At 47.7% G+C, this 24,638-nt stretch overlaps 1 protein-coding gene across 1 annotated transcript in view; it reads left to right on the top strand.

The window, feature by feature from the left end:
- Nucleotides 1-519: 519 nt before the first annotated feature.
- The window catches only part of LOC146053358 (uncharacterized), a 49,198-nt gene continuing 25,079 nt past the window's right edge, over nucleotides 520-24,638 (top strand). The window contains exons 1-3 of the mRNA XM_083167994.1: nucleotides 520-613; nucleotides 8,339-8,467; nucleotides 16,439-17,561. Coding sequence (XP_083024120.1) covers nucleotides 16,610-17,561 — 952 coding nt within the window. The 5' untranslated portion in view covers nucleotides 520-613; nucleotides 8,339-8,467; nucleotides 16,439-16,609. The remainder of the gene's footprint in view (nucleotides 614-8,338; nucleotides 8,468-16,438; nucleotides 17,562-24,638) is intronic.

Here is a 24,638-nt window from a genome sequence, read left to right as displayed (position 1 = left end):
GAGGGGGAGGACGGGGACTGCTGCACTAATCTCACCCTGTACTCGGGCTGAGAACACAGACTTATCAGAGGTGCAGCAGCAGCAGGGAGGGGAGGATGGGGACTGCTGCACTAATCTCACCCTCTACTCGGGCTGAGAACACAGACTTATCAGAGGAGCAGCAGCAGCAGGGAGGGGGAGGACGGGGGACTGCTGCACTAATCTCACCCTGTACTCGGGCTGAGAACACAGACTTATCAGAGGTGCAGCAGCAGGGAGGGGGAGGACGGGGACTGCTGCACTAATCTCACCCTGTACTCGGGCTGAGAACACAGACTTATCAGAGGTGCAGCAGCAGGGAGGGGGAGGACTGGGGACTGCTGCACTAATCTCACCCTGTACTCGGGCTGAGAACACAGACTTATCAGAGGTGCAGCAGCAGGGAGGGGGAGGACGGGGGATTGCTGCACTAATCTCACCCTGGATAGGATTTTTTGTTTTTGCCTTGTTTTTCACTTTGTAGTTGCTTGTCTTTCATTTCAGAGTTGGTGACACTGCTGTACTTACACATAGGTGCCAGCAGCTGGGAGACCCGGATTACTTTGGTCCTCAGGGGTCTGTAATACCCAGCAAGGTATGTGATTAGTCTGACCATGCCGAGTACTGTGTTATATATGTCTGTTCTACTAACTTGCGATAACAGCATCAACCACACTGACTGCTCTCTATAAGGGAACCAGTATCTCTTATATATATTTAGCCAGATCTGTCACTCATCCCCTGTGTATATAACGTTCCCGGCCAGCGGGATACACAACCCCCCCCCCCCCCCCCAGGGAAAAGACCAGTGTTGTATGTGTATAATGTTTTTATGTGTATAACGTTCCACCCCCTTGACATCACCTCCCCCCGCCCAGCCAGGGCTACAGTACACGCCCACCATCCACCATTACTCCACAGCCACCATCCACCATTACTCCTGCACCCCACCCCCCTCTGCCAGCACCCCGCCCCATACCCCTGCGACTCCCGCAATTCGCGGGCCCCACCGCGATCCCCCTCCAGCGATGGCAACCCCCCTCCCAGAATTTGTGGACCACCGCGATTCACAGCAACCCCCTCCTGCGATTTGCGGACCCCGCCCCCTCCCGCGATTCACAGTATCCCCCGTAGCGCCCCCCCTCCCACGAATTGCGGACCCCCTCGGCACCATTCCCACACCCACCCCTCCCGCGATTAGCGAACCCCCCGTAATTCACACCCCCCCCCTCCCGCGCCCCTCCCGCAATTTGCAGACCCCCTCCCTCAATTCGTGGACCCCCCCACCGCGATTCACGCCCCCCCTCATGCAATTCACGGCACCCCCCTCCTGCGATTAGCGCCCTCTCCCGCGATTCACGGAACCCCCCGTAGCGCCCCCCTTCCGCGATTTGCGGGCCCCCCCGCGACCCCCCTTCCCACGATTATCAGGCCCCACCGCGACACCCCCCCTCCCACGATTTACGGAAACTCCCCGCGACCCCCCCCCCTCCCGGGATTTGCGGACCACCGTCCCCTACCGTGATTCACGGCACCCCCCCTCCTGTGATTTGCGACCCCCCCCTCCCACAATTTTCGCCCCCCTCCCTCGATTCTAGCCCCCCCGCACGATTTGCGGACCCCCGCCCCCTCCCGCGATTCACGGAACCCCCCGTAGCGCCCTCCCTCCCGCGATTTGCGGACCCCCTCTGCATCTCCCGTGCCGTCCCCCTCGATTCACACCCCCCTCCCTCGCCCCCTCCAGCAATTTGCAGACCCCCTCCCACGATTCGCGGACCCCCCCTTCCGCGATTCTCGCCCCCCCTCGCGCAATTTATGGCACCCCCCCTTCTGCGATTCGCGGCCCCCTCTCGCGATTCCCGGAACCCCCCGTAGCGCCCCCCTCCCGCAATTTACGGCCCCCCTCGGCTCCTCCCGCACCCCACTCCCGCGAATCACGAACCCCCTCGCGAATCACTGACCACCCTCCCACGCCCCTTCCCGCAATTTGCAGACCCCCTCCCGCGATTCGCGGACCCCCCTCCCGTGATTCACGCCCCCCTCACGCAATTCACGGCACCCCCCTTTCTGCGATTCGCGATCCCCCCTCCCGTAATTCATGCCCCCTCCCGCGATTCACGGACCCCCACGCCACCCCCCGCGCCCCCTCCTCCCTTGATTCACGGCACCTCCCGCACCCCTCCCGCGATTCACGGGCCCCCGCAACCCCCCCTCCCACAATTCACTGACCCGACAACCCCCCTCCCGCAATTTTTCGGACCTCTCTTCCCGCGATTCAAGCCCCCCCTGTGCCCCCTCCCATGATTTGCGGACCCCCGCCCCCTCCCGCTAATCGCGGATCCCCACACTGCTCTCATGCACGCTCACTCCCTCCCAGTGGGAGGAGACGCTCACCCACTGCTGGGGGCTGCATACTGTCCCCCACCCTCCTCCAGTTCTAGGGATGCCCATTGACCATCAATGATTTCAAATAATCGATGGTTTATGGCCGATGTTGAATACTTTTGCCATCGATGTGGGAGGACCAGATGATTTCCCTACATCGATGGCAAAGGAGAACCGATCAAGTTTCAATTTTTTTTAAGGTGCCGGGACACAGAGCACAGCTCCGCCCCCCCATACCCGGAAGTCCCGCCACCAAGTTCTGATTGACCCACGGCCTTTTCACTCAGATATAATGGATGACCATCGATATCTACAACAATCGATGGTTATCCAAGTAATATGTTACTGCTATCGATGGCAGGGTGCAAAATCGCCATCAATGCCAACCATCGATGGCGTCTGCACCAATGCCTATCCCTACTCAGCAACAGCCAAGAAACGTTTACTACCCCTCATGCCCACACACCTTTTCACTGCCCTGCCTCCTGTTCTCCTGCCCCGTAACTTCCACCAGTGGGGACCAGCTCGCCCGGTGTTGCCCACATTCCCCTATCATGCTTTACCACCCAGCCTCCTGCTCTCATGCACCCTATCTCCCACCCAGTAGGAAGAGACACTGACTCAGGGGCACCGTCACGCTGGACCCTCACCCACTGACAGAAGCTGCACAGTGTCCCCCACCCTCCTCTTTAGTCCCCCGTATGCCCACACACCCCTATCACTACCCAGCCTCCTGTTTTCCTGTGTCGTGACCTCCGCCAGTGGGGAGCCGCTGACTCAAAAACACCCTACTATACTATTGCACACACACACACACACACACACCTCAACAACACGCACACAGAGCCCCCCCCACACACACCCACAAATGTCACTGTACCCTCCACACTATCAATGTACATCTTACTCTGTAACCGCTTTTTAATTAAACAAAACAATACACACCCCCTTCCACATCATATGCTCTCTGTTTAACACATTTCACCTATAACTCAAGTTGCAATACAGGCCATCTTTCATACAATTCTAACCATCTTTCTCATATACAAATGTTCACAAATTAAGGGGGCGCAGCCCCTTACGCCGGTGTGAAGAGCACCCGTAGGGCGCGATGAACCACCTAGTATATATATATCTCATTGCAGGGCTGAGTGCTAGTAACAAGTAGATGGGGTTACAGCAGACGCTGCAGAACACTAATATACTGACCAGAGATGGACACTAACTCCTTATAGGAATATTATTGGCTGACTAATATCCTAACAGCTCTGTAATAGGTGCTGACTCATACCTCCCAACATTCATAGAAAGGAACCCGGGACTGCTCGCGTGCGTGCCAATTTTTTTGGAGGTGTGGCTACTGAAAAGGGGCGTGACCTGTTCCTGTGATGCTGCTACAAGGCCACGCCCCATTTTCACCGCTGTGGGGGGGGCATGCTCAGCAGCTCCATGAGCTGCTGGCTATGCCCCCAGCCCCTCTGGCTGCAAGAAAAGACGCTGTGAGCATGTGCACAGCATCTATTCACGGACCACAGTGGGGGTACTCCCAACTGCCCCCCCCCCCCGCCGCCGCGGGACAAAAAAGGGACGTTCCCGCGATAAGCGGGACAGTTGGGAGGTATGCTGCCTGAGAGTGGTAATATTAATTATATATATATATATATATATATATATATATATATATATATATATATTAGGATTATGTTTGTATTTCCGATGTGTAATGTGTGTGAGTGTAACATAATAGGCAACATAATATTTTTATGTAATAAATTTCAAATAAGGTATTTTACCTCTCTCCGTGCGCAGTTATATTGTTCTTCTCTGCTTTATGCTCCTATTTATAGCTCCTACTACAGGTGAGGTTTATACCTCCCCAAGTCTGGAGCTTATCCTCTGTTTTCTTAATTGTTAGACCCATCTGTCCACAGAGGCCGCAGTTTCTGATGAGCGTATCCATCACCATGGTAACTTAATAATCAATACTAATCTTAGGAGCACACTGATTGGCTTATACTATACAGGAAGAGATACAAAGCTAGGAGAAGTTTTAGCTCTAAACTGAAGATGCCCATACATTAGAGTGACATCTCTCTGAGACGAGAAGTCACCTGTGATCCCCCTTGAGCTGCCCAGGATCCTCCCCGGCAGCAGGACCACATACCGTATGCAGTCATTTTGTATATGATGCATTGTATACGATCTCAGCCAAGTCTGCCTGGCTGGCGATGCGGCTGATCTTACCTGCAGCCTGTGCGATCTTCAGGCTCCGATGAGATACACATGGGACTGCACATCGCATCGGACCTGGGGAGGAATTTACTAAGCTGAACTAGTGAAAAAAAAAATCGTATTTTCGTACGAAAATACAATTTTTTGGGGTGTATACGTATTTTTGGCATTTACTAAAAAAAATAATTGAAAAAAAAAAACTGAGTGGGGTCCCCCCCCACAGCCGTAACCAGCACCAGGCTGAAAGAGCCGGGGCTGGTATTAAAAAAAATCAGGAAACCCGGCAAATAGGGGTTCCCCTGTTTTTTTTTTTTTAAACCAGCCCCATGCTCCAGGTCCGGGGCTGGTTCACAAAATACGGGGGACAAAATGACTAGGGGTCCCCCGTATTTTAAGAACCAGCCCCAGGCCCAACCAGCCAGCAGGGTAATGCCACAGCCGGGGGACACTTATTATATAAGGTCCCGCGGCTAAAACATTACCCCTACCGACCAGTCAGCCTGGCCAGGGGCCCTGGGGGAGTGGGGACCTCCCCAATAAAGGGGTCCCCCCCTCCAGGACTTACCTGACCAGGCTGAAGCATACTTGCCTACCTGACCCTCTCCATGTGGGAGAAAATGCTCTGTTCCTGGGCTTCCCTGGTAATGTATGATTGCCATCACCTGTGGGGAGCTAGGTAAAGGTGTTTCACCACAGGTGCTGGCAATCATACATTACCAGGGAAGTCCAGGAACAGAGCATTTTCTCCCACATGGAGAGGGTCAGGTAGGCAAGTATGGGCAGTGGTCACCGGGCTGATTCAGTGTAAAAAATAGAATAAAGTATTGTCTAATACTGTGGAACTATGAGTCCCAGCAAGCCTCCCCCGCAAGCTGGGACTTGGAGAACCACAAGTCCCAGCATGCGGGGCATTAAAGGGCCCGCTGGCACTTGTAGTTCCACAGTATGAAAAATAGTTAAATAAACACACACCAACACACACCACATCCAAAGCCCACACATACTGATACTTGCCTATCTTGAGCCCGTCGGTAGGTCCCGGGGTCCGGTGCTCCTGGGTCCAGGCCTCCATGGTCTGGGGTCTGGTGCTCCAGGGTCCGGTGCTCCAGGGTTATTTATTTATTTAGTTTACCAATTTTTTTTACACATCTGACTAATCCGTGCAGACTGCCTGTATATACGGCGCTAATACGAATCATTACGCCATCGGAGGGTTACAGAGCAGTCGTATTTGACTGCTTTATAAATTCCCCTCCGGAACACGAATTTGCATACTGTGGAAACAGCCGTATGCAGTCGTATTTATTTGTATTAAGAATATGAATACAAAATATTGTATTTGTATTCTTAGTAAATTTCCCCCCTGATGTCAGTCACATTTGATTTGGACGCGTTTCATGTACTATATCACCGCAATCACATGAAAAGTGACCAAGGGGCCCATTTATCATGATCGCATTTACAATGGGATCTGGGCGGAATATTACCGGCCAGGATCACATTGTAAAATGCGGACACATCACAGGGATGTATCATCCCTGACTACAGGGACAGAGCTCCAAAAGGAGCCCATCCCTGTAAAGTGCTGACCCGGAAGCTGGGGGGTCTGCGCATGCGCGGTTATGTGTTGACCCCCGCCGACTCCTCTGACCGCACTGCCCTGCTCGGCAGTGCGATCCCGTAGCCATGGGCTATCACCATTCCAGAATGGCGATAGCCAAGGGATGCAAAGCCGGGGTGCCCAATGTGGGGGATGCGACCGGCGGCGCTGCAGGGGGATCGCAGCAGCGATCGGAGATTTCTGCTGCGGTCCCCCTTTGATACATTGGGGTGATACTTAATATTTGTGGCTAACCCCCGAAAACGGGTATTTTCGGGGATTTAGCCGCAAGTATTACTTGCTAAATGGGGCCCCAAATCACAAGTGAATTGCCCTAGTGTATGCGTGCCATACTATTGGCCTCTAGTCACCACCCTCAGGGCCAGATTCTCTAAGCTTCAAAAGTGATAAAATGGAGAGTGATAAACAGCCAGCCAATCAGCTCCTACCTGACATTTTTCATACACAGTCTGTGACATCGCAGGCAGGAGCTGATTGGCTGGCTGTTTATCACTCTCCATTTTATCACTTTTGAAGCTTAGAGAATCTGGCCCTCAATCCTTAAAGAAAGGGCTCCCTCTCTCTCCCAGTATCTATGACTCCACCGGATCTGCAGTGACTCAGAGGAGAAGCTCAGACAAATGGATCAAATGATGGTTACATTTCTCCAAAGAGGATGTTCATATACAGCAATACAGCAAGCTAAGGTAGAAGTGTGGGGGAACCCACGAGGAGTACGACAAGCCCGGCAAATAAGAGCGAGACATCGGTACTATGGATAAATAACTACACAACGGTCACACAGAGACTAACTACGACTGCTGAGAGAATCTGGCCAGTGGTCCTGATGTGAGAGGAATCTCTGAGCGCTCATTACTCCAATGTTATATGAGGAGAGAAATAATATTACAGAAGCTCCGGTACATACTGAGGTTTCTATTTTGACAGATGTGGAGAAACATTTATTAATAAAGAAACCTGGTAACTTTATATGTTTAGGATGCACCACATGTATGTATTTAGTAACGGGGGAATACATAGTGCTCCCGCACACAGATAGAAGCCTATGGGCTTCTATCACCTCCACCGACCCCCACCACAGATGCCGACCCCCCTGGCATACCTTCCTAGGCTAAAGCCTGGCCTTGGACCCGGAAGGTAACATTCTCCTCCCCCTAGCAACGCAGCCGGAGGTCCTTCCAGCCGCAGGGGGAGGAGGAGGTACCCAGGGATGTGACGAAGCACACCACATCCCTGTTATCGCGGGGGTCTCCTACACCGCATTGCAATGCTAGTCGCATATATTAGTACATATCCGCTAGCATCTCTGCGGTGGGGCGGCGATGTATTTTAATACACCCACCCAGTGGGAGGTTACTCTTGCAAAAAGAAGCCTAAATTGATAAATAAGCTTAATACTGTCTCCCCTGTGGCCGTAATGAGACTGTTGATAAATTGTTCCATTGGAAATGTTTGATATAATTAGGCTGGCCATACACTACTGCGATGTATCAGGGCTGTGGATGGCCATCAGATCCCTCCGCAAACCAACTGGGACCATCCTGTGCGGCAGGATCACATGCGATACATTTGTATGCGGTCCTTTCATATGTGATGTATCCCATGCGGCCCCTGTGTGCCGCGGATGGGAGGGAGATCCGAGTCAGAGGTCAGACCTGCATGCCGGTCCGACCTCACACTCAGGTCCAAGGGATGTGCACCGGACCCGATGACATGTCATTCTCAGCCCGATTAGTTGCAATGGATGGAATTGGCCCATATCACTGTAGTGTATGGGGTTATTTATATTCAGTTTAGAGCTAAAACTCCTCCTAGTTTTCCATCTCTACCCATATAATATAAGCCAGCGGTTCTCAAACTGTGGGTCCTGACCTTGAGGTGAGTCCTGATCACCTCAGCATGGGGACGCGACACCATGTTGCTGACCATCAGCCTGATGACTTCTTCAATCTCCCAGTCAGTGATCCAAGGAGTCTGACCCATCAGTAGAATTGTCTGTTACGTCAGACCCTACAATGCTGCCAGGCATGTGCGCTCTGCTGACTACACATGTGCGTATAACCATGTGCTCCTTATACTCAGGTGCAGAATCCATATTGCCGTGACTTGCTGTATGATCCCTGTAACTGGAGGCAGAAATATAACCGGATCCTCCTCTCCCCTCCGGTGTACGTGGGACACTGCTGCCAGCCAGTGATACGGGAGGATAAGGTGACTATAACATTATCTTATCATATTGGGCACTGATCAGTACGGCAGTGAATGACCGAGTTATACACTATGTCCAGTATCAATCAGCTGCGGTAAAGAATATGCCAGGAGCTATCCAATTAGCCTGGACTGGTGCTCTACCACTGCTTCATACGTGTACATGTTTTCTAATAATGCTCCTCTCTCCAGACCACTTCCCCTCACTGTCTGCTCTGCATCCCGACTAATACTGCTCCTACCGACACCTGAGCGCTCAGCCAGCCACAGCCAGAGACACCACCACCGCGCTCCTTGACCCACACCAATCAGCTGCTCCCAGCTCCCTTCTCTCTTCTCTCCCGGCTCTATCACAGCAGCAGCACCGCTTCCCTTCCCGGAGACTGATCTCTGATCAATCTCGCTATACAAGTTGGATTCTGAATCTTCAGTTCCTAGGAATGATCCTAGACACAGTGTAACAAAAGACGTTCCTTCCTGTGGACAAAGTGGTGGCACTTTAACTGTTGGTAAAGGAAGTACTCTGAGCCGAATATCAGTCCCCTTTGATACATTGGGGTGATACTTAATATTTGTATTGAATATCAGTCCATATGTGCATCAGATTGCTGAGCAAGTTGGTGGCCTCATTCCAGGCTGTTCAATATGGAAGGTTCCATTCCAGAACTTTTCAACTGTTCATCTTGAGCAAGTGGTCCAGGTCTCACCTCCACATGCACAAGATAATACGTCTGTCCCCCCAGACATGGTTGTAACTCCATTGATGGCTTCAGTTTCCCAAACTGATGGTGGGCTAGAGTTTTTGGATTCAAAACTGGATCCTTCTCACGAAGGTCGCCAGTCTAATGGGCTGGGGTGCAGGGACGCAGTGGGTTCAGTTCCAAGGCAATTGGGCCTCATGGGAAGCCAGATTACACATCAACAGGGCTTTGAGCCATGATCAAAGCTCTGTTGCAAGTCTATCCACTACTACAGTGTCAAGCTGTGCAGGTCCAGTCAGACAACGCAATGACAGTTGCCTACATAAACCATCAGGGAGGTATGAAGAGCAGAGCGTGTGTGAGGGAAATGTCCAAAATTCTCTTCTGGGCAGAACAGCATGCAAGAGTGATCTCAGCCATAGAGATGGAGCGCCTGTCAGCCAGGGTCTCCAAATGTCCCGTGCCAGAACGGGACGCACGAGCACCCCCTTCTGGTGATTGGTGGCGGACATTCTATCACCAGGAGCAGTTCCATTGAGAGCTGTTCCATCTCTATTTATCCCGGGAGTGGACAACTGGCACACAGATTTCCTCAGTCGACAATCTCCATCCCGGGGAATGGGGCCTGAACCCCCAGGGATTAGATCTGATTGTAGATCAGTGGGGACTTCCACAGATAGACCTGATAGCATTTAGACTCAACAGAAAACTCAACTGGTATTGTTCAAGAACAGTTGATCTTCAAGCAGTGGCTGCCCTGACAGCGAGTTGGTCGTACTGACTGGTATTCCTGTTCCCTCCGATTCCCTAAATCGCAAGGGCGCTAAAAAGAATCAGAAGCCAAGGAGTGGAGGCGATACTGGTGGCCCCAGACTGGCCTCGATGGGCGTGGTATGTTGATCTTCAGACTATGGTAATATCGACGATCCATGGCACCTGCCTCTCAGAAAAAAATCTGCTCCAGCAAGTTCCGTTCGTCTACCAAGACTTAGGGCTGCTTCACATGCTCCGGCTAACACTGGGAGGCAAAAACCTGCACGACCAAATGATGTGCCGTACACAGTAGTTCATGATGGACAGGATTGTGTCCATTCACACGGGATGGTCACGAGCCGGCTGTCACCACTGGAAAGAACGGCTGCCGGGCTGTGGCCATCCCGACCATTGTAAACTTCTGTGCGCGGCAGGGCTACTTGGCCGTGTGGGGTTTCGCTGCCCGGCGGCTGCTGGTGTGTGTGTGAAAGGGGCCTTAGGGTGGCTTTGTTTAATGGCTTGGAGGTTGAGAGACAGATTCTAGCCCAGAAGGGCCTGCATGCCTCGGTGATATCTACCAAGACCCACGTTAGAATGCTTTTGGAGGAAATATGTTGCCTGGTGTGAGAAAAAGACCTTTCTACCTGCTGATTTTAAGCTGGAATGTTTCCTGCAGTTCTTGCAGACAGGTCTGGATTTGGTGCCTACGTCTGGGATCGTTAAAGGTTCAAATTTCGACCTTGTCTGTTTCCTTCCAGAAAAGTTTGGCTGTCATGCCTGAAGTACAGACATTTATTAAAGGCGCTCTCCATATTTAGCCTCCTACGGCACCCTTGGAACTGGACATGGTGTTGAATTTTCTGCAGTCATCGTGGTCTGAACAAGAAAAAAGAGAACATGTAACAGCGCTGATCACCAAATTCAAGATAGGATAAAGCTACAATCAATAAAAATTTTAATTACAAATCTTGTTTTGTTAAGGTATATTCACCCACTGGTTCCACTTGGTGGCTGAAGGTTGGCTCTGATGCAAATGTCCATTCCTATTGGGCCCAATGGATAATGTGTGCAGTCTGATTCAGGTTCCTCTGTTCCTAGTTTTGCCTCTGGGGGATAGCACACCCCTCTGTTCCTTTTGTAGCCACAGGGGGGCAGTCTCAACCCCTACCTCGGAAGACATCTGTGCAGAGGATTTCTGGCTGTGGAAATGACTGGTTCAAAGGTGGAAAACCCGGGAGGGTGTATGGTAATCCCTCGTTAGGTGGTGGACTGACAAATGAATGCTGTATAGAGCTAAGATGGTGTTAAAGCAGCAATTGTGGATCCCAGGGATGATAGCATTGATGCATTTCGCTGCTTGGCTGCAGATTTTTCAAAAAGCCAGAAATCCTGCAGCCACCAAGTGGAACCAGTGGGTGAATATACCTTAACAAAACATGATTTGTAAAAAAAATTTTATTGAACTTTTATCCTATCTTATCCATGCAATTGCATTATTAATATTAAAATGTATTAACCATTTGAATCCGGTGATCAGCGCTGTTACATTTTCTCTTTTTTGTTGTATGTTTTTGACTGGGGGAGCTACTACCCACAGTAGCTTGTACTAGCAGCTACTTGGCATACCAACTCACCGCGGAGCGACCTCTCTATGTCTTCGATATAAATCCTGGTTTGAACCCCTGGCAACGACTGATTTGAAATACCCCAAGTGGAAGACGGTAGTGCTTCTGGCCCTAGCCTCTGCTAGGAGGGTGTCAGAATTAGGAGCATTGTCGTGTAAGAGCCCACATCTCGTCTTTCACGAAGACAGGGCGGAGCTTAGAACAAGAGAGCAGTTCCTGCCGAAGGTGGTATCGGCGTTCTACCTAAACCAGCCTATTGTGGTTCTGACTAGCACTGCTCATCCTAATATCCCAGAATCCCTGGATGTTTTGAAAACATGTTAAAAGGATAGCTCACATTCATAATACAGATTGCCTCTTTGTGATCTATGATGCTGTTAGGGTTCTGAGGGGATTCCAGACAAGAGGTTACTGGGACAGACAGGCCACGATCCAACCATAACTCTGTTAATCCCTCCAGAGGCTATAGGCACCTGCAGAGCTAAGACTTCACCAATAATAGCCACGTTCAAAGGAGTAAATTAGGTACACTCCAACCCCGGTGCCACCTGGACTTGGCAAGGAAACAAGGTGCCTACCACCTCCAGAGCAGACAAGACGATTTCTAACTAAAAACCCATAAACATGGAACAAAACAATAATGTGATAAAACTGTCCTCCACAGGGGAATTCTCCAGCAGCCCAATGTACACTTGTTTTGACTAATGATCCCTAGCTAGATCAATTTAGAAAGATAGTGAAGTAGGGAGCAACGATACAGTTTCCCACCACACTACCCTGGATGCAACAATGCATAAAGATGTTAATAATTACACAATACTCCAAAAGTTAGACCTATACATGCAGTTCTGCAGCAAGATGTAATAACACGGAACTGGCTCCCACCATAATACTGAGGATAGCTTGTGGGAATACCAAAGAGACACCACATAATTTTGCACATAGATAATAATGTAATTAGCAGAGAATACAAATGCCTAGATGGTACAAGGACACTTATCTCTGTACAGGTCTGGGTCAGGACATCAGTAGCCGGTACCAGGGGACAATAGTTTGTAGGGGAAAGAGAAAGATTTGCACAATAGATTCATACCAAATAATGGATTTAGTGTGTTAAAAATTAAATACCTAACACCAAATTAAAATCCATTTATTGATACAAAACCCATTGCAAGTGGGGACCAAATCCCAAAGAAGTGATACTAGATTATTTCTTCTCATAGGGGTATTTCTCCAAATAGTGCTGAAAAATAAAGATTTATAAAATATAAATATTCACAGCACTGCCAAATTGTCCAAGAGAAACTCTTTTAATCACTAAAAACACTATTTCTTTCTTGTGTGCATTTGCACTTCACATTATATGTTGTGTATATGTATGTCTAAAAAGTTTTAACCTCTGAAAATATTTTCACAAGCCGCAGAAGGTGGTTATCCTGTGCAATCCTATGTGTTAAAAGTTTGCACAGGACAGTGTCCTCTCTCTTCTTTTTATTCAAATCAACTAATAAAAGTTTACGTTTTAAAACCGTAACAAACCAGAAATTTCTTCTTCAAATATCTTTCTCCTTTGGTGTGCATCTATTGTGCAAATCTTTCTCTTTCCCCTACAAACTATTGTCCTAACCTTTGCCCGGATAGCACCCCCGCCAGATTATTTTCAATAAAGGCAGCCCAGATACATAAAAATCCCTAAAATTACTAAAGGGATATGACCCAGTTGTGTGCGGACCTCCAATCCCCCCTCCCCTCTCTCCCTCATTGATTGGGTACCAGGGGACAGGAAGAAACTTGGTCTCTTCTGCAATACAATCCCAGATGCACAGCAAGGACACCGACTTCAGGCTTGCACCAGAAGCTGACAGGCAAAACAGAATAGGACAGGCTTCACAAGGAAAATCACCAAAGTCTGGGTAAAAGGCAGCATGGGAGATTAAGGGCAAACTCCCAATCACAATAGCCAAGGCAGACAAGCCCCCTTAACAAGGAGACTAACTACAGGTATGCAGCCTGACACACCAGGCCCAGAGCTAATTGGTTTAATTAAGCAACAGCTGTGCTCCACCTTGAGGACAACAAGTAACAGTATAGGAAGGGAAGGATTGTCACAGGCTCTAACTTAATAAGGTGATATGTTTTTATTATTCAAAAGACCAACATAGGACCTAATTAGGATCTGGTACCGCTAGGGTGCTTGGTTGGAGGTGCTCTCAAAATAGTTCAGCAATAAAGTTAACAGAAAAAAGGGGGGGTGTCCCAAGGAGGACAAAGGCAGAACAATAAGGGTTTTTGGGGCACGCTTTTAAATTAATGTGTTATGAGTGAACTAAAATATAACTTTTATTAAACAACTCTAAAAAAAGAGAGAAACGTCACCACAATTAAATAAGTACATACATGAATAAATTTCTACAACAATTTAAATGGTAGTGTCGTCATTAAATCACTGGCAAAAATGATTTATACACGGTATCCACCTCTAATACTATGGTTTTGCATAAAATAAATTGAAATCCAAGGTTGGAGTTTGTGCATGAGTAATTATAACTGACCAATGTCTGTTGGTAATCTGTCCTGAAGAAGTAACAGACATTGGTCAGTTATAATTACTCATGCACAAACTCCAACCTTGGATTTCAATTTATCTTGTGCAAAATCATTGTATTAGAGGTGGATACCGTGTATAAATCATTTTTGCCAGTGATTTAATGACGACACTACCATTTAAATTGTTGTAGAAATTTATTCATGTATGTACTTATTTAATTGTGGTGATGTTTCTCTCTATTTTTAAGTTGTTTAATAAAAGTTATATTCTAAGCTGTCCATTGCTCATTAGATACAAACAACGATTCAACAAGCTTATGTGTCAGCAGATTACACACTTCCTGCTTCCGTGATGCCCATTCAACAAGAGCGGTGGGGTTAATCTGGGCAGCTGCCTGGGGTGTCTCTGCTTTGTAACTTTGCAGAGCTGTGATGTGGTCAGGCCAACATACATTTGTAAAGTTCTACTAGTTTGACGCTCTGGCCGAAGAAGATACCCAGTTTGGGCAGGTGGTGCTACAGAAGTCTCCACATGTTCCTATCCATTCTGGTATTTCTGGGACATTCCTATCATATTGAGACCCCAGTATGGGTGATAGAGAAAATACAATTTTAATGACCTACCGGTAAATCCCTTTCTCGTAGTCCATATGGGATACTGGGTGCTCCCGCCTCGGTGCAGAGTCTTTTCTGCAACATGTTCTCAGTTATCTGGTTGAAGTTGTGTTGGTAACCTTTCTTGTCACCAGTTGTAACTACCGTTAAAAAAAAAACATGCTTCCAGTTCTCCTGATTACTGTTGACGTGTGCTGGTATGAAGCTCACCACATATCGCTTTTCATATTCTTCTCTCAAGTATATCCATCCTACTTTGGGCACAGTTTTCCCTTAACTGGCTTGTGGTTGGGAACGTAGATGGGAGGAGCCAGTACACTGTGCTAAAGATTTTATATGCGCCTGTCTCGTGCGGAGGACCCTCTATTCCCCAGCATATTGAGACCCCTGTATCCCATATGGACTACGAGAAAAGGATTTACCGGTAGGTAATTAAAATCCTGTTTTTTGTGGTTAAGCATTCCTTGCTGCTGTTTATGGCCTCTAGAACCTGCTGAAGTGTAATTTCAGGGGTCCTCGGTGGGCTATTGCCCTTGGAGGGGGTGGTATGTGGTGGGGTGTTTGTGAATTGTTTCTGGCTTGTGCGCAGGCATATCTTTCTAGCTGGGCTGCAGCTGTGCTATTGCAGATTTTCCCCAGTATAACTGCCAAGTGCGGTGCTGGTGTCTCCACACACACACACAATGTCAGTATTACATTTCTGTACCAGGGGACTTGGCTATCTTAGTCTATGTCACTCCACAATGATGCTACAGTTGCTTTCTGCAGTTATATTTTAATGGCAAGCTGAATTCTACAGTTTAGATCCACGAAGGGCTTCAGGAGCCAGCACTATCTCGCTGGCAATCTCCCTTGGCAACAAATACAATGTCCCACTCTGTCCAGATGGTACAACACAGAGCCCTATAGCACTCCGGTAACTGAGCCAACACTTAACTGATTTTATCCGCTGACAATAATCACTGACTATGCAGTTTAAGAATAAAGGTTCAGGTAAAGACGCAACTTATGCCCCGCAGCAGCCTCTTGGTAATAACACCTTCTCCTGCGGACTACAACAGCCCACTACTTCCAGGCGTCTAACGCTGTCTCCTGCTGGCACGACTACCTAGCTCCTTACAGAATTAAGGTTCCTGGTGGCTGGTAAGCAATGTGCTCATGCAGCCTCACATATGACCACTGGGCCCTCTGCTCCCTTGCACAGCAGCGGGTGCAGGTCTGCTTTACCCTCACGTCGATGTCTGCCGGTGCTTCCCGCCCTGCAGCTATCAGGAAGGGAATATCAGCCAGGGAGCTCTTGCTTCTACTCCAGGACAGGCCAACCTGTGGCTCTCCAGATGTGGTGAAATTACAAATCCCAGCATGCCTTGCCCCAGTTTTAACACTCACTTATAGCAAAACTGTTGCAGGGCATGCTGGGATTTGTAGTTTCACAACATCTGGAGAGCCACAGGTTGGCCAGTCCTGTTCTACTCCCACGCTGCCAAGATCATGCCCCTAGCGCTTTGCAAAGAATTTAATAAAAAGATGCTCGGCTCTTACAATCCTGCTATAGCATGGCAGGACTAGAAGGACTGTTTAACGCACAAGGAGGCTGGATGTATGTGGACACATCTGTACATGAATATATAATCAGTGACTGATACTTGTTATTGTGTATAAATACGTCTTATATAATAAAAGTAATGTTATCCTGGTAACCATTATGCTTTTATATATTATGTTTCTTACAGGACATATAAGGAGCAGGATTCTAACTAAGACGACGTGGAAAGGGACATTGTTCTCCGATCAAGCCAACTAAATACATCATATCTCCTTACACCTCAGGAGGAGGAACAAAAGCAATTTTATTTTCTGGATAGAAGAAACCTTCAGCAACTAATTTATTTCTCACTTCATACATGATGAGCCTCAGAGGAGAGAAACCACATGTGTGCTCTGAGTGTGACAAAGGCTTTACATATGAATCACAGCTTCTCAGGCATCAGAGGAGTCACACAGGAGAGAAACCACATGTGTGCTTTGAGTGTGACAAAGGCTTTACATGTAAATCACAGCTTCTCATACATCAGAGGAGTCACACAGGAGAGAAACCATATAAATGTTCTGAATGCAGCAAATGTTTTTCTGATAAGTCACAGCTTGTTATACATCAGAGGAGTCACACAGGAGAGAAACCACATGTGTGCTCTGAGTGTGACAAAGGCTTTACATGTAAATCACATCTTCTCATACATCAGAGGAGTCACACAGGAGAGAAGCCATATAAATGTTCTGAGTGCAGCAAATGTTTTTCCCATAAGTCACATCTTGTCCGACATCAGATGAGTCACACAGGAGAGAAACCATATAAATGTTCTGAATGCAGCAAATGTTTTCCCCAGAATTCACATCTTGTCCTACATCAGAGGAGTCACACAGGAGAGAAGCCATATAAATGTTCTGAATGCAGCAAATGTTTTTCCAATAAGTCATATCTTGTCCTACATCAGAGGCATCATACAGGAGAGAAACCATATAAATGTTCTGAATGCAGCAAAGGTTTTTCCAATATGTCACTTATTGTCCTACATCAGAGGAGTCACACAGGAGAGAAGCCATATAAATGTTCTGAATGCAGCAAAGGTTTTTCCAATAAGTCAAACCTTGTCACACATCAGAGGAGTCACACAGGAGAGAAGCCATATAAATGTTCTGAATGCAGAAAATGTTTTTCCAATAAGTCACATCTTGTTATACATCAGAGGAGTCACACAGGAGAGAAGCCATATAAATGTTCTGAATGCAGCAAATGTTTTTCCCGGAAGTCACATCTTGTCCAACATCAGAGGAGTCACACAGGAGAGAAACCATATAAATGTTGTCCTACATCCTACACACAGAAGAGAAACTAAAAATGCTGTGAATGCGGGTAGTGTTACTAGGAAGACAATACTTATTAATCCCTTGAGTCACTCTGAGGGCCTGAATGCAGCATATTTCATATATAATTAAGGTAACTTGTAACACCACAATATGCATGCAATGGATACAAATTTTTCCTAGTGTGAGAAGTGTTTTTTATAAATCAGACCTAATAGTCTGGAGTGGTCTGACCAGGGCCGGATTTGTGCCTAGGCCCGTGAGGCACCGGCCTCAGGGCGGCACCAATTAAGGGCGGCAGGCAGGCTGACATTCTGTTAAATGACACAGTGGATGGGCAGCGGCGAGTGACGAGTGCCACTGCCGCAGACATGAATTATCATATGTAGGCGGCAGCGCCGCTCATCACCCGCCACTGCCCACCCACTCTGCCATGCACATTACATCACCGCTTAGTGGCTGGGTCCGACTGTCCCCCTGCGCGTCCAGAAATGGCTCAGGCTCACTGCTGCTGGCTCCCGCCCATTGGCTACAGTGTGTGAGCCGGAGAGAGACTGACGGAGACACTGTGCTAATCACTGTACTAATAAGTACCTCCCTCCCTCCGGGTCCTCCGTACAGTGAGCAGCCCAGAGTGCTTAAAAAAATATTAAGGTGGGCTACAGTTAAATTTTTATGAATTATATATAAATAACAATGTATATACATATATGATTACATTAAAATAGGGGGAGGGGGGGGCACAAAAATGTTGTGCCTAGGGGAGGCCTGACCCCTAAATTCGCCCCTGGGTCTGACAAGTGGATTTTGGGGCACTTTTTCCCTGGGATGAAATGTCTGTTAGGAACTAGAGCTGCAATATAACAACATACAGTGGCGATGGGGCTGCTGGTACTGAGCTCTGTAATATACAGCTGTTCTGCTGGTGCCGGCACTGAGCTCTGTAATATACAGCTGTTCTGCTGGTGCTAGTACTGATCTCTGTAATATACAGCTGTTCTGCTGGTGCTGGTACTGACCTCTGTAATATACAGCTATTCTGCTGGTGCTGGTACTGAGCTCTGTAATATACAGCTGTTCTGCTGGTGCCAGTAATGAGCTCTGTAATATATAGCTGTTCTGCTGGTGCTGGTACTGAGCTCTGTAATATACAGATGTTCTGCTGGTGCCAGTACTGAGCTCTGTAATATACAGCTGTTCTGCTGGTGCCGGTACTATGCTCTGTATTATACAGCTGTTCTGCTGATGCTGGTACTGAGCTCTGTAATATACAGCTGTTCTGCTGGTGCCAGTAAGGAGATCTGTAATATATAGCTGTTCTGCTGGTGCCGGCACTGAGCTCTGTAATATACAGCTGTTCTGCTGGTGCTGGTACTGAGCTCTGTAATATACAGCTGTTCTGCTGGTGCCAGTAATGAGATCTGTAATATATAGCTGTTCTGCTGGTGCCAGGACTGAGCTCTGTAATATACAGCTGTACTGCTGGTGCTGGTACTGAGCTCTGTAATATACAGCTGTTCTGCTGATGCTGGTACTGAGCTCTGTAATATACAGCTGTTCTGCTGGTACTGAGCTCTGTAATATACAGCTGTTCTGCTGGTGCTGGTTCTGAGCTCTGTAATATACAGCTGATCTGCTGGTGCCGGTACTGATCTCTGTAATATACAGCTGTTCTGCTGGTGCCGGCGCTGAGCTCTGTAAAATACAGCTGTACTGCTGGTGCCGGTACTGAGCTCTGTAATATACAGCTGTTCTGCTGGTGCCGGTACTGAGCTCTGTAATATACAGCTGTTCTGCTGGTGCCGGTACTGAGCACTGTAATATATAGCTGTTCTGCTGGTGTCGGTACTGAGCTCTGTAATATATAGCTGTTCTGCTGATGCTGGTACTCAGCTCTGTAATATACAGCTGATCTGCTGGTGCCGGTACTGATCTCTGTAATATACAACTGTTCTGCTGGTGCCGGTGCTGAGCTCTGTAATATACAGCTGTTCTGCTGGTGCAGGTACTGAGCTGTAGAATATACAGCTGTTCAGCTGATGCCGGTACTGAGCTCTGTAATATACAGCTGTTCTGCTGGTGCCGGTGCTGAGCTCTGTAATATACAGCTGTTCTGCTGGTGCCGGTACTGAGCACTGTAATATATAGCTGTTCTGCTGGTGCCGGTACTGAGCTCTGTAATATATAGCTGTTCTGCTGATGCTGATACTCAGCTCTGTAATATACAGCTGATCTGCTGGTGCCGGTACTGATCTCTGTAATATACAACTGTTCTGCTGGTGCCGGTGCTGAGCTCTGTAATATACAGCTGTTCTGCTGGTGCAGGTACTGAGCTGTAGAATATACAGCTGTTCAGCTGATGCCAGTACTGAGCTCTGTAATATACAGCTGTACTGCTGGTGCTGGTACTGAGCTCTGTAATATATAGCTGTTCTGCTGGTGCCAGTAATGAGCTCTGTAATATATAGCTGTTCTGCTGGTGCTGGTACTGAGCTCTGTAATATACAGATGTTCTGCTGGTGCCAGTACTGAGCTCTGTAATATACAGCTGTTCTGCTGGTGCCGGTACTATGCTCTGTAATATACAGCTGTTCTGCTGATGCTGGTACTGAGCTCTGTAATATATAGCTGTTCTGCTGGTGCCAGTAATGAGATCTGTAATATATAGCTGTTCTGCTGGTGCCAGTACTGAGCTCTGTAATATACAGCTGTACTGCTGGTGCTGGTACTGAGCTCTGTAATATACAGCTGTTCTGCTGATGCTGGTACTGAGCTCTGTAATATACAGCTGTTCTGCTGGTACTGAGCTCTGTAATATACAGCTGTTCTGCTGGTGCTGGTACTGAGCTCTGTAATATACAGCTGATCTGCTGGTGCCGGTACTGATCTCTGTAATATACAGCTGTTCTGCTGGTGCCGGCGCTGAGCTCTGTAAAATACAGCTGTACTGCTGGTGCCGGTACTTAGCTCTGTAATATACAGCTGTTCTGCTGGTGCCGGTACTGAGCTCTGTAATATACAGCTGTTCTTCTGGTGCCGGTACTGAGCACTGTAATATATAGCTGTTCTGCTGGTGCCGGTACTGAGCTCTGTAATATATAGCTGTTCTGCTGATGCTGGTACTCAGCTCTGTAATATACAGCTGATCTGCTGGTGCCGGTACTGATCTCTGTAATATACAACTGTTCTGCTGGTGCCGGTGCTGAGCTCTGTAATATACAGCTGTTCTGCTGGTGCAGGTACTGAGCTGTAGAATGTACAGCTGTTCAGCTGATGCCGGTATTGAGCTCTGTAATATACAGCTGTTCTGCTGGTGCCGGTACTGAGCTCTGTAATATACAGCTGTTCTGCTGGTGCCGGTACTGAGCACTGTAATATATAGCTGTTCTGCTGGTGCCGGTACTGAGCTCTGTAATATACAGCTGTTCTACTGGTGCCGGTACTGAGCTCTGTAATATATAGCTGTTCTGCTGATGCTGGTACTCAGCTCTGTAATATACAGCTGATCTGCTGGTGCCAGTACTGATCTCTGTAATATACAACTGTTCTGCTGGTGCCGGTGCTGAGCTCTGTAATATACAGCTGTTCTGCTGGTGCAGGTACTGAGCTGTAGAATATACAGCTGTTCAGCTGATGCCGGTACTGAGCTCTGTAATATACAGCTGTTCTGCTGGTGCCCGTACTGAGCTCTGTAATATACAGCTGTTCTGCTAGTGCCGTTACTGAGCTCTGTAATATACAGCTGTTCTGCTAGTGCCGGTACTGAGCTCTGTAATATACAGCTGTTCTGCTAGTGCCGGTACTGAGCTCTGTAATATACAGCTGTTCTGCTGGTGCTGGTACTAAGCTCTGTAATATACAGCTGTTCTGCTGGTGCCGGTACTGAGATGTGTTATATACAGCTGTATTACTGGTGCTGGTACTGAGCTCTGTAATATACAGCTGTTCTACTGGTGCCGGTATGGAGATGTGTAATATACAGCTGTTCTACTGGTGCCGGTACTGATCTCTGTAATATACAGCTGTTCTGCTGGTGCCGGTACGGAGATGTGTAATATACAGCTGTTCTGCTGGTTCCGGTACTGAGATGTGTAATATACAGCTGTTCTACTGGTGCCGGTACTGAGCTCTGTAATATATAGCTGTTCTGCTGGTACTGGTACTGAGATCTGTAATATATAGCTGTTCTGCTGGTGCTGGTACTGAGCTCTGTAATATACAGCTGTTCTACTGGTGCCGGTAAGGAGATGTGTAATATACAGCTGTTCTGCTGGTGCTGGTACTGAGCTCTGTAATATACAGCTGTACTACTGGTGCTGTTACTGAGCTCTGTAATATACAGCTGTTCTGCTGGTGCCAGCACGGAAATGTGTAATATACAGCTGTTCTGCTGGTGCCGGTACGGAGATGTGTAATATACAGCTGTTCTACTGGTGCCGGTACTGAGATGTGTTATATACAGCTGTACTGCTGGTGCCGGTACTGAGCTCTGTAATATACAGCTGTTCTACTGGTGTCGGTACTGAGATCTGTAATATACAGCTCTTCTGCTGGTGCTGGTACTGAGATGTGTAATATACAGCTGTTCTGCTGGTGCCGGTACGGAGATGTGTAATATACAGCTGTACTACTGGTGCCGGTACGGAGATGTGTAATATACAGCTGTACTGCTGGTGCCGGTACTGAGCTCTGTAATATACAGCTGTTCTGCTGGTGCCGGAACGGAGTTGTGTAATATACAGCTGTTCTACTGGTGCTGGTACTGAGATGTGTAATATACAGCTGTTCTGCTGGTTCTGGTACTAGATGTGTAATATACAGCTGGTCTGCTGGTGCCGGTACGGAGATGTGTAATATACAGCTGTTCTGCTGGTGCCGGTACTGAGGTGTGTAATATACAGCTGTTTTGCTGGTGCCGGTACTGAGATGTGTAATATACAGCTGTTTTGCTGGTGCCGGTACGGAGATGTGTAATATACAGCTGTTCTGCTGGTGCCGGTACGGAGATGTGTAATATACAGCTGTTCTGCTGGTTCCGGTACTGAGATGTGTAATATACAGCTGTTCTACTGGTGCTGGTACTGAGCTCTGTAATATACAGCTGTTCTGCTGGTGCCGGTACTGAGATGTGTAATATACAGCTGTTCTGCTGGTTCGGGTACGGAGATGTGTAATATACAGCTGTTCTGCTGGTGCCAGTACTGAGATGTGTAATATACAGCTTGTGGAAGTTGAGTTTGCACATCTATGTTGCTAATGCCTCGCGATCATCATGTACGTCATTTAAATACGCAGTTTTCGTAGTTTAGCTTAATGAAAGAATCAGAAATTGATTAATGGCGATCGTGATGCATTACTTACAAATCATTGTGATATTCCTAACACATTCACATTATGTATTTTCATAAATGTTAGGATACTGCAGTCCTCGTATTATTGCTTGATATTGTTAGAATCACCGTCACAGACACAACCTCACTAGACCACCTGTTTTCATTAAGACTTGTCAAAGACCCACAGGCACGCCTTCTGTTCTACATGCAAAGATGGGATTTAGGCCCAGGAAATAGGAAAATTATACCAACACTGACAGTGATTGTGGGGGTAGCAATAAGCTAATATTATACCACTGGATCAAGCGATCAGCGCCGCCCATAAGGGAACTGGAAACTATGATTCTAAGAATTATATATATGGAAAGGAAAGCTACTCTCCCGGGTATAGAAATGGGTATTATTAAATTCTACAAAAAATGGGGATTATATAGCGTAGTGTAAGAGAGAATGTGATGCGGCTGTACGATAACACCACCTGGGCAATAAGGAGGCAGATGGAACAGCTTGAGGTGAACAGTATGACATTTTGATGGCAGTACTTATAGGCAATTATGAATCATAAGGGTTAGAAGGCAATGAGTCTCCCGTGTTTGATGTGTCCCTTGTCCTTATGTGTGATCCTATGTAGTTTTGTTTGTGGTAGAGAAGGACAATTACAGAAATGTGGTCAGGGGAAAGTAGCATAAGGATTGAAATATAAAGAAATACATGCAAATAAGGTTTCTTTTTTATAAGAATGAACATGGGGATGAGACCAGCATTCATGTACTGGGAGTATCTATCCTTTTACAGCACAGAAAGAAACAAGTAATAAAGGGGGGTAAAAATATACTGCATCATACCCTCCAACTGTACTGATTTAGCCGGTACAGTACCGTTTTTTTACGGTCTGTACCGGCTAAAAATGGATGTTCCGATTGTACCGGTATTTATCTGCCAGAGGCAATGGAGTTGCCATTGTCTCCATTGTCTCTGGAGTCCGGCTCCTGGGGTCAAAGAAAGGAGGAGCGGAGCTTTAACAGCATCCACTGTTGCTCCCGCTCCGTGACTGTGGGTGCCAGTTTCTGGTCGCGGGCGTGACGTGTCTTCTGCCCGCGACCTTAACAGAGGGGCCGGGTGCCGGCCAGGAACCTTGCCTGCCTCCCGAGTATGACTCCATCCATTATCTACAGTGCGCAGCGCAGCTCCTCCCCTCCAGGAACTTCAAGATCCCAGGCTGGCAGGCTTTATTTTAAAAGAGCTGGCGGCCGGATGAAGAAGCACTCTCTTCCTCCCACGCACCCACCAGCAAGCAGTGCCTGCAGTGTTGCTGTGCGTGTGGTAGATGTGGATGGTGGGGGGTGCAAAAATGCCCAGTGAACATTCGGAAAGGGGGTGTGGCCACGCCCACTTTATCCAAGGCCACGCCCCCTTCTCGAATGTGTACCGATTTCTACCCTTAAAATGTTGGAGGGTATGCTGCATCCAAATAAAATCCAAGGAAATTATATGAAATAGAAGAAGATGGAAAGGCGGGGGGGGGGGGGGGGGGGGAGGCAGGGGGAGGGAATGGGAAGTACACAAGCAATAAAATAGTATTGTACACAGAGGGTGTCACATCGTATTAGGAGGAAATGAAGAGAGCACCACTCTAGAAAACACATAGGGCAGTATTCAATGAGGCCAATTCGCCATGTTTCACAGCGAATTCATTGGAAGGTGATTTTTTGGGTCTGAAAGTGAATCACCCTAT

This window comes from Crinia signifera, unplaced genomic scaffold (assembly GCF_055691185.1).
Source record: "Crinia signifera unplaced genomic scaffold, ASM5569118v1 HAP2_SCAFFOLD_159, whole genome shotgun sequence".
NCBI classification, from domain to species: Eukaryota; Metazoa; Chordata; class Amphibia; order Anura; family Myobatrachidae; genus Crinia; species Crinia signifera.
The sequence above is the reverse complement of the archived record's forward strand: the minus strand, read 5'-3'. Positions and strand labels throughout refer to the sequence as shown.